This window comes from Hibiscus syriacus, unplaced genomic scaffold (genome assembly GCF_006381635.1).
Source record: "Hibiscus syriacus cultivar Baekdansim isolate YM2019G1 unplaced genomic scaffold, ASM638163v2 tig00110683_pilon, whole genome shotgun sequence".
Classification (NCBI taxonomy): Eukaryota; Viridiplantae; Streptophyta; class Magnoliopsida; order Malvales; family Malvaceae; genus Hibiscus; species Hibiscus syriacus.
In genome coordinates this window covers 2,662,765-2,673,802 of record NW_024062823.1, presented here as the reverse complement: position 1 = coordinate 2,673,802, position 11,038 = coordinate 2,662,765, and the positions used below count along the sequence as shown (strand labels likewise).

Genomic DNA, 11,038 nt, shown 5'->3' with positions numbered 1-11,038 from the left:
CTTGTTAGTGGATCTATTCTGTTATAGTTTATTTCACCTTTTATTATAATTTAATCCTTTTGGGATTTTTTATTATTTTTGAAATGAGTTATTTGAATATAAATTTATTTTTAATTTAATGATTGCATTAAAAAATGAAATATATACTATCAAACAGTTAAAAATTCACATATTGGTAAGTATTATAAACCTTTGTTCTATTCAGAATGAGTAAAATACATCTCTAATTGTATAAAAAGAAACAAAGGTATATAAATGATCCATAAGAAATGAACAATACATGGACTTTCTCAAGGATTTATGTTGTTTAATATTGTTTTAGATTTAATTTATTGTTTGAGTCTTGAGATTTGATACTTTAATATTGTGATTTACTTATGAATTTTATTTATGATTTTTTATATCTATTTATAACTTAAAAAAAATTTATATGCCATCCTCGTACCCTTCAATTTTAAAATTAATGTTTTTCGTCCCCGTACCCATATCATTGCAACATAGATATTTGACATGACTTGGCCGACCATTATCCCTTCCATAGAAAGTGATAGCCATTGTTATAATACAATTATTTATTTGTCAACAAGTATTGGCACAAGTGGTTGAGATTTAGGAATTTGAGTTTGTAAGACCAAGTTCGACCGTCACTCTTAGTGGACAATCTGTAAATTCCTATTTAAATCCTAATTGGGTCTTGTATATACCCTCGACCCTAAACTGGGAGAGTCACCCCTTACCTAAACTTTTATGTACCAAAAGAAATACAACTTTTCTTTTAATTCCATATTCCGGATCATTCCAAAAGGGTAATTGAAAGAGAAGGAAAACAGAATATTGGGGAGAAGTAATGAACATCCATGAGTGTTGGTTAAGTATCGTTTCCCATTAAACATTTCCTTCCTTTTAACCTAATTAACACTGCTCCATCCCTATATAAATAACCATTTTCTATTGCCAATTCTCATTACAAATTAAACAGTAGCATTGTGTATATATTTGTAAAACAAAAACCACTTCTTTCTTTGGGAAACAAAGAAAATGAAGTCTGCCATGGTAATTTGCTTGCTTGTTTCTCTTATTCTCAGCTCCTCTTTCTTCGAGGGGTCGATGTCGGGTTCAGGTAAATGAAAAATAAAGCTAAGCTTTGGGTTGATTATATGAGTTTTGTTGTTTGGTGGGTGATGGTATTGCAGATTCTTGCGACTCCAAGTGTGGGATGAGGTGCTCAAAGGCAGGGATCAAAGACAGGTGCTTGAAATACTGTGGAATTTGCTGTGTGAAGTGTCAATGTGTTCCATCTGGTACATTTGGACACAAGGATGAATGCCCTTGCTACAGGGACATGAAGAACTCCAAAGGCGAGCCCAAGTACCCTTAGATGTATCTTTTGCCTTTCTATTCCTATGCTGTAAAAGGTGTACGTACACTAGTTAGAGGGATAAACGTTTTAAGAGTCATGGAAGAATGAGGTCCCAAGACCCATTGTTGAAAATTTACCTGTTAAATATGTACAACAAATTAAATGAATAAATTGGGCCCTCAAATATGTTTTTTTAATATAGTGTTGTTTTCTTCTGATAATATTTACTACGATCCCTCTTAATGTTTTGCTTCTTTGAATCTGTAAGTTTGCATGTAGCTCTCTCTCGTTGAACACGTGTAAATCATTCCATGTCGTTACCTTTTTGAATAGCTACGACTTCAATGAACACGGAAAGAACTAAATTAAAATGAACTTAGACAAGAAACTGATATAGGAGACAGTAATTTTCAAGATTATATATCTATTTCACGAAAATGTTTATATGAGAAAATAATATTTTTACGATGAATAATGGTTGTTTGGTGGTTGATTTTTGATGTTTGCTGGAATGAATTTATAAATTTATATAAATTAATTGTTTCAATTCTAAATAAAAATTCTTAAATTAATTATAATTTTCAATAAAAATTATAATTTAATTATATTTAAATTAGAATTAAAACTAAATTATAATAAATGATTAATTGTGGATATGTTTGTTGAAATATCAACACCAAACATCTTAGTATTTAATTAAGTCTTAACATTTAATTAAGTTTATGTTCTAGTTTTATAAATGCTGATTAATTTTAATTATAAGTTAAATTCTTAATTAATGTTGTGAACATGTTCCTTACTTATATAAGGAAGCTTGATGGTAGCTTTCTAATCACACTAAAAATAATCAAATATTATCTTCCATTTGATTCTTTTTCTTCATCTTATTGTTTAGAGCCTCTGTTGGCCTGTGGGGTGTTCAACAAATGGTATTAAAGCTTTGGTGAGGGTTGTTTAGTTTTTGTTAAAGTAGTATGGTAGTGTGATAGTGAATGTCTAGGAAAGTACTTAAAAGACTTGGTAATTAAATGATCTGTGTGATCCACCTCTCTTTCTTATGAACTTACATGGTGTATTGTTCACAAACTACTTCCACTATTTTATTTAATTTTGTGAGAATTCTTTGTTGATAATATGACTGACTTACATGCTGTCAGCGGAATGAGGAAGCTTAACAATAACCACTACTATACATGGTCAACCTGCATGATGTCATATATACAAGGATAAGACTTATGAGAGATTATCAATGGCAATAAAGCGTAGCAACCAGAAGTAGATGATGCAAATGACATTCCAAGGAAATGGAAGATAAAAGCAGGCAGATCAATGTTTACCCTGAAGATAACAGTGGAGAAAGATATGCTAGAACACATTCATGGAGCCAAAATCTCAAATGAAATTTTGGAAATATTCACTAAGTTGTTCTCGAAGAAGAATGATGCGAAGCTCCAACTTTTGGAGAGTGAGTCATTGTCTATGAAGCAAGGCAATATGACGATCAAATAATACTTTCAAAAAGTAAAGTTGTTATACCGAGAGATTTTTGAGTTGGACCCAACAGTTCCTATTAGAGAAACTAGAATAACAGATCATTATCCATGGTATAAAGTCAGAGTTTAGGAGTTTTGTGACTTGTATACAAGGATGACAAAACCAACCATCTCTTGTAGAATTTAAAATTTTGTTAGCTAGTCAAGAAACGTTAGCTATACAAATGGAATGAGTCTTGTTGGAAAAAAGAAGAATATGTACTCTATACCAATAGAGGCAAACAAAATTTCAAGCAACATGACAATTGTTGGTCCAATAGAAATCGGGGAGGAGGGAGCTCTTGTGAAGGGGGAGGTTCCAAAAAACCATGACAACAATAAAAAATTTGAAGGGAAATGTTACAACTATGGGAAGAAAAGTCATATAGAAAAAGCTTGTCGTTCGAAGAAAAAAACTACGGAGAGTAATTTTTTTACTTCTAACAATGAAGAAGAATGTGATGCAGATACATTCTTCGTATTAGAAGAGGAAGAGCTAACTCTCACGATAACAACTTGTTTTGAATATGAAAATGATTGGATCACTGACTCGGGTTGTTCAAACCATATAACAGGTGATAAAGAAAAACTACATAATCTGTTAGAATATATGGGAAGTCGTATGATGGTCACAACAAATACCTCAACGTTACCAATATCACATATTGGTAACACAATGTTCTCTCCTCATGGCAATAACACTAAGATACCACTTCAAAATATCTATCATGTGCTAAGAATGGAGAAAAAATTTCTTTCAGTAGAACAATTAGATCTTCAGGTCATATTGTTCTATTTGGTCCACAAGATGTGAAGGTATAACATAACCTTGAGATTACAGAAGAGCTAGTGATTAAGGAAAAAAATTATAATCTATCTATGTGATGTCTGCAGAAACCACATATGTTGACAAAACAATAAGGAATAAGACAACAAACTTGTGCTATATATGGTTAAGTCATGTCAACTACTCCAAGCTAAACATGATGAAGATGTCAATGTTAAAAGAAATTCCAAAACTTGAAGTGAGCACAGACACAATATGTGCAGGCTGCCAGTATGGAAAAACACATCAATTACCATATAAAGAGTCCAAACAAGCAAATGGGCCATTAGATTTGATCCACTCGAATGTGTTTGGACTTGTTAAACAAACTTACATTGGTGGGATGAAGTACATCATCAATGATTTTTCCAGATATGTGTGGATTTATTTTATGAAGGAAAATTTTGAAAATTTTCAAAGTTTAAAGAATTTAAAAGGGATGCGGAAGTAGAAGTTGGCAAAAAGATTTGTTTTCTTCGCACAAAATATGGAGAAGAGTACATTTCAGATGAGTTTTTAGACTTTTTTTCAAGAGTGTCGAGTACGTCATCAATTAAAATGTGTTGACACTCCATAACAAAATGGTATAGCTAAAAGAAAGAATATGCCTTTGGTAGAAATATTTCAATGTATGCTTCATGCAATAAATGTTTCGGGTCATTTTTTGATGGAAACAATAAAAACTAAAACTTTTGTAATCAATAGACTTCCTCTGTAACCCTCCGAAAATTAGGTTAGAAGTTTCAGGTTTAATTTTGAGTAAAGTGAAAGCCCATAATGTGTTAAAAGGGGTATTTTTGAATTAGGGTCAAAATAAGGAGGACTAAGGGAGTAAATTACCTATAGTTTGAAACAAAAGTTGATCATTTTTAATTGTGCATATGTTGGGAAGAGGCTTTCTCTTGGTCTTATTCTTTTTCATATTTTCTTCCTTCTTCTTCCTCTCCAAATATTTCAAAGGTAGAAGCTTTATTCCTACATTCTTATCATGGATTTTTAAAGATAAAAAAGGCAATCTCCTCCTCTAGAGCTTCAATTCTAGCCCAAAATCCCAATGTTTGGCCATAATGACCAAAATGAGGGTTTTATAGAGGTCTTGGTTTTAAGGCTTGAGAGTGTTTCTAAGATGTTTGTAAGTGTTTAGAATCATGTTTATACTCACTTAAAGTCTTAAAACCATTTTTTAATCACCTTACTTACTTGCGTTAGTGAGAGAGTTGAGGGAGAGCTTAAAGGCCAAGAACAAGGAAAAGTTGATGTTTGGGTGATCCTAGGAGTCCTTTATATCAGTCGGTGTTAAAGTAACACATAACTAGCACCGCTCTACAACATATAGGTCATTAAACTATATTTGCTTGCTTGTTGTGTTCATGGGTGCAAATATGGATCTTTTTGGGTTTTGATGTTTATACTGTGTTAAAATGGCCTATAATGATGCTATAAACTCCCTTAAAATTAACAAACATTTAAGAGCCTTGGAGAGGATTATGAGGGCTTTTTGGAACCCATTTTCGTGCCTAAATAGGGTAATTCTAGAAAAAGGTATCAGTACTCAGGGAACAATACTGATGTTGTTCTTCGTATAAATTTAAGAAAAAAAGGGTTTTAGGCTAGCAATACTAATACTCATTTAATGGGTATCAGTACTTTAGGGTGAATATCGATACTTTGAAGGGCAGAATCAATATCGTGGACACTTTGCAAATTCCAGTAGCCATTTTTTGTATAAGTACTCACGGGAGTATTGATATCAGGGGTAGAGTATCGATACTCTCATTAGGAGTATCAATACTAGGAATTATTTTGAAATATCAAAGCCATTTTTGGTATCGGTACACGAAGTAATATCGATACCCGAAGTGAAAGTATTGATACTCTCACAAGGTTACTGATACCAAATTTTTTTTCTAAACCATCGAAGTTGATTTGAGTATCGATACTCGGGGCAATATCGTTACCACAAGGCTAGTATCGATACTACCAGGCCTAATCAGTACCATCATCATGGTTTGGATAGAAAACCTAACTAGTTTCAAGAGCATAAAAAGGGGTTAAGGAAGCATCAAGATTTCTCAGATAAGATTATAAGTGAGAACATTAATAATAATTGTTAAAAATTAGAACAATTATTAATGTGACTGATCGCTTGTGAATGTATATGCTAAGGCAAGCTAATCTGTGCAAGTATACACAATTGATGCAAGTAATATAGTAGTGAGTGAGTATAGTCTCCACAGGGATTGGATTAGAAATATCTTTTCACCACAACTAGAACTAATGCCACAAATTAATCCTACTAAGTATTAAAGCTAAGAACTAATATTAAGGAGCTAAGAATAATGATTCAATGATTTCAGACAAGTGCGGTCAAGACAAAGAAAATATGCATACAGATAAAACAAAACAAAACAAGTATTGGATTAAATATAATGCAAACAACCTCACATATTCAGACGTGTCACAGAGCACTGATGCTAAACCATTGTCTCAAAAACAATTATTTTAAGCCCAGAATGAATTATTATGACTCACTAAACTACCCGAAAGGATTACTAGGTATTCTTAGACGGTTGCTATGGCAATACCTCTCAGCGTTAACTATAGACGTTGTCTTAACCTACTCTAGCCTTTATCCCTTTTATTCATTTGAAACTCACTCCTTATCTCTAAGGTAGACAAGTTAGAACTTCACCATCTCGGATTCATTCCTTTGCTCACGTTGATCTCTCTTAATTCTCTCAAATTAAATAATCACTCCATACAAAAGGCTATCTCTCAATGCTCTTACAATGCCCATAAATGTTTTATCAAAATTCCAGGTGATCTCTAGATGCTCTTACAGTGTTAAGGAAAAATATTTAAACTATGAGCAAAACAGTCATAAGAAAACATAATTCATCATCCATAAACATAAAATATTATTCAGGCAAAAAATTTTTTAACACCAAGTAAAGCATTCATGGTGTTATCAAAGATCATCCAAGATTAAACCGTTTAATACAACCCTAAATAAATAAGAGTTTAAGAAAAAAGGAAGAACGACTCCTAAAACCAGGGCTTTGTCGCGACAATCCTGATCAGCACCACGCCTGCCTTGGTGATCACCCTTTCTCGAGGCCTGATCACCGCTCTGCTATCGTCTGGCTATGAAGGACACCAAGGAAGACTGGGGGGTAGACGGAGGGAAAGCACTATAGTTGCTTGCTCACTCCTAAGGTAAAGCTCTTCTTTCTTCTTCATTTTTTTCTTTTTGCGGCTACGATTGGTAATTATAGGGATAATCTCCTAGGGCTTCGTATGCTTTTGGAGTTTCCTTAACTAGCCTTTATTAATTTCCCAAACTTAAAAAGGAAAGGCGGTTGGCAGTTGGCGGTTGTCAGGATATTTAAGGCTTGCTTGCACGTGAAGCAGGTCATCCAGCTGGCATGTGACATAGGCGGTTTCACTACATTTGCTTCAGACTTCTTCAAATATATCTTGCCTTGGTGAGATAAATCTACTCCTCACGATCTCATTTGCTCCTCACGTTCTCATCTGCTCAATTGGCCTTTGCAACTTTTCATTGTCACGACTGAAATGTTCTTCCTCTATAGAATTCCTGCACAAACACAACTCAAACAACCCCTTCTCCTTAGCAACATCAGTTAAGCAAAATAAATCTTGCCTAGGCAAAACTTATCCACCACAACCTATATGTAACTAAGTGCAACTAAAAATGCAATGCATACTTTGTTTAGACGAACAATAACTTAAGTGAAAAGACTAGAATTTAAGTCTTTTACGGAGTTATCACACCCTAAATTTAAGCTATTGCTTGTCCTCAAGCCATGGATAATAGCTAGAAGAAAATCAAAATTGTCATGGCAAAGCAGTATCAAGAACATCATCAGGTTTGAGATTTCAGCCCTCAGCAAAAATATGTGGCCTCAACATGTTCGACAATCATATTAGTCAAGTCCCTTCCCTAGTCAGGATCATTTTCTATTGTGTGTGTGTGATTGTAACCAGTCTATGCATAGAGGTAATTAGAAAACGTAAAGTAAGCACTTTTAGGTTGTCAAGGCAACAAATTATTCATCAGGCTTAGTTTATACTCCTAGTTATTTATGAACTTTTATTCTCTTTATTCACACTTTTTTTATATAGGGGAGTTAGCTCTTCACAACAATTGTTCCACACTCTAGGTGAAAGGGAGCATACCTTCCACCCCCAAGCTAGTCGGGCAGAGTCATCCTGTGACTACTTTCATTCACTCATATTCATTGGCTACTCTTAATTTCTTTTGAAGTTTTTATTATTCATTTATTTTCACAGAGGAGTGTCCCTTTGTATTTTTCGAGTTTTCAAGTTTTTAAACACTAGAGAGTTTTTACCTTACCCTTAGAATATTTTTGAAGTCTCGACAATTAGAAAGTTCTTTCCTAAAAATTATACAGATTACCTAGAGAAAATACATCCTACAATCGTGTTTATAAGTTTCAAAGGATCAAGCCTAGGGTTGATTCTCTTCTTCAGACAATCTTTACAATAATTCTGGCCTAGGTAATAAAATTTTGCATTCAACATTGGGCATCCCTAATTCATTCCTAACAATAATCCTAGCCTGCTTATGTCATGACAACTAAAATTTTTAACCAACTAACATCAATTACTATTTAACAAAGTATGGCAGAATGGACAACACCTCCCCCAAACTTGAGGGATGCATTATCCACAATGCATGAAAACTACACTAAATGTTGTTATATGCAAATGCGAAAAAAAAACAAAAACTACAAAAACTTACTGTGGTGGTGTGGCTTGACTAGACACCCTCGTGCAACGTTGTTTCGGAGGAGAAGGGCTCTCGGATCCCGAGTCTACTGCTTCTGGCTGAGAAGGAGATGGTTGAAGTATAGGCCCCGCCGTTCTCTTGTATCTCTTCTTGCTGGTCGAAGCTCGGGCTGGAGTGGACTGCTTGGTCATGGGAGTTAGTTGTGCTGGAACTGGTGGTGAACTAGGAGCTACTGTTGGGGCTAGTGGTGTTGATCGAACTGGGGATGGAATAGGATCCTGCTCAGGCTGCTTCGGTGCTGGTGTGAAATCTTCATCAGTGAAGAAGTGGGGTGGAGTATCACTGCTGCTTTCGGTGGTGGAGAAGGATGAGGAACTAAGGAACTCCTCGGTGTCACCGTGGCTTTCTTCTGGTACGGGTGGGACATGGGTTGCCAATAGTGGTACATCGGTGGGCATCTCTGGTGGAACGTCTAGAGGGACATAAGATGTTGAGGCATGGAATATGCTACCGGTCGCATTGTAGTTGAGGATGACACTGGGGAAGGTTGGCAGCCTGATCATTGTGGTTAGGAGTAACTCATTGATGAAGGCGTTGAGTTGTATGTCCCTTGCTTTGGCGTATTCAAAGTAAATTTTCATGTGATCCTCTAGGCGCCCGATCGTTTCACGCGCCTCACGCGTGTGCGTGACCACAACAACCATTCTAGCTGCGGCAACCGATTTTGCTCCTCGCTCCAGACCATCCTTTGGGTCATCATCATTGAAGCTCATTAACTCAGGGACCTTTTTCTTTGTAATATCCTCATTGGGTTTGATGAAGTATTCGAATGGTTCCTTAGGAACCTTTTTCTTTATGCACAACACAGTTATAAGGTTTGGGAACAGTAGGTTACCATGGTTCTTCTTGGAACAATCATGGATCTGCTCAAAGATGATTTCACCCACATCGATCGTCCTACCGTATATGATCGAGTGCAATAGCATCAGCCGCTTGACGAGGATAGTGGTGTAGTGGGACGTTGGCATAAGTTTTCCTTTAAGAAAATGGTTCCATAGTTTTATATGTGGTTTGAGGGCTCGACGATCTACTCACTTTCTTGTGGGGGCATTCCCTTTAAACTTGGCCCACCCAAAACATAAATCCTATAGAACTCCACTGTACGTTTCTTGATTTACCTCAGCCACAAATCTCTTATGCTGGTCATTCACTTTCCCTAACTTAAAGTATTTGTTAAGTGTAGAAGGGGAAAAGCGAATGAGTTTTCTTCGAACATATATCGTGTGGTTGGAGATCTCCGCGAGGTGGCCATAGAACTCCCTCACCATTGCTGGTGCTACGGCATTAGGATTACGAGCAAACTTCTCCCAGTTATACTTCTTTATGATGTCTATTACCTCAGGGCCAAACTGCTCTTCTACATCGACTGGAAAAATGAACCCATCTTCAAAATAGACTTGGCGTTACTGAATGGTTTTGAAGCGTGCCTCTGCTTCGGCTGTTTGGAAACCTTCCAAACTCTGTCTGGGGGCTGGTGTCAGTCTCAATCTCACCATTTTTCTTGGTTGATTTTAGTGGTGGCGATGGGGAGGTATTTTAAGAGAAAGAAAAGATATTTTCTGGTGTGTAAAGAAAGAAGGAAACACGATGAAGAAGAAGAAGAAGAGTGGGTAGTTTTTCTTGGAAAGTGATGGGTGGTTTTGGGGCATTTTGGGCTTTACATGGTGGGGAAAAGATTTCTCATTAAATGAGAAATATTTAATAAGACATAAAGGGGAAAAAAAGAATTTTTTCCCTTCTTTATTCTGCTGCTAAAACATGTACCCTAGGGCTTTTTTTTTCTTCATGCATGTTTCAACTCCCCATGCTGCCCTCGCCTAAAATATGAAAGAAGAAAATAATTAAATAAAACAGATTAAAGCATAAAATAACTTAACTTATTTATGTACAGAATTCAGATTTTCATTGCCTAGGCAACTAATATTTGCTCAATTAAGAAAAGCAAACTCTTGGGCATCATGTGCCAAAGACGCCGGTTTATCGCACATGACTGGGGCTCCTTTGTACTCCTTGAGTCTCTGCCCGTTCACTTTGAAGATGAAACCATCATTTTGGTTCTGAATTTCAATTGCTCCATTGTCATGGACTTGGTGTACGATGAATGGTCCTGACCATCGTGATTTTAGCTTGCTTGGGAATAACTTAATTCGTGAATTGTAGAGCATCACTTGTTGTCCAGAATAAAATTGCCTCGGCAATATTTTTCTGTCATGCCATCGTTTTTTTTTTCTCCTTGTAAAGGCGGACATTCTCGTATGCATGTGGTCTAAATTCATCCATCTCGTTCAGTTCCAATAGTCTTCTTTCTCTAGCAAGCTGAGCATCCATGTTTATCTTTTTGATGGCCCAATAAGCTTTGTGTTCGAGTTCAACTGGTAGATGACATTTCTTTCCGTAGACTAGCTTGAACAGGGATATTCCTAGCGGTGTCTTGAATGCTGTGCGATAAACCCATAGTGCTTCATCTAGCTTCGGGGACCAATCTT

General features: G+C 35.9%; 1 protein-coding gene across 2 annotated transcripts; it reads left to right on the top strand.

Annotated features, from left to right (window-relative positions):
• The first annotated feature begins 1,023 nt into the window (after positions 1-1,023).
• Positions 1,024-1,534, top strand: LOC120138317 (peamaclein-like). 2 transcript variants are annotated; one of them, XM_039153824.1, is made up of 3 exons: positions 1,024-1,120; positions 1,194-1,409; positions 1,500-1,534. In XM_039153824.1, exons 1-2 carry the CDS (start codon positions 1,039-1,041, stop codon positions 1,376-1,378), a joined length of 267 nt encoding a protein of 88 aa, XP_039009755.1. In that variant the 5' UTR covers positions 1,024-1,038; the 3' UTR covers positions 1,379-1,409; positions 1,500-1,534. The 2 variants fall into 2 exon arrangements, with proteins under 2 accessions (XP_039009755.1, XP_039009754.1); XM_039153823.1 differs by having other exon boundaries at positions 1,194-1,406; positions 1,497-1,531.
• Positions 1,535-11,038: the final 9,504 nt, after the last annotated feature.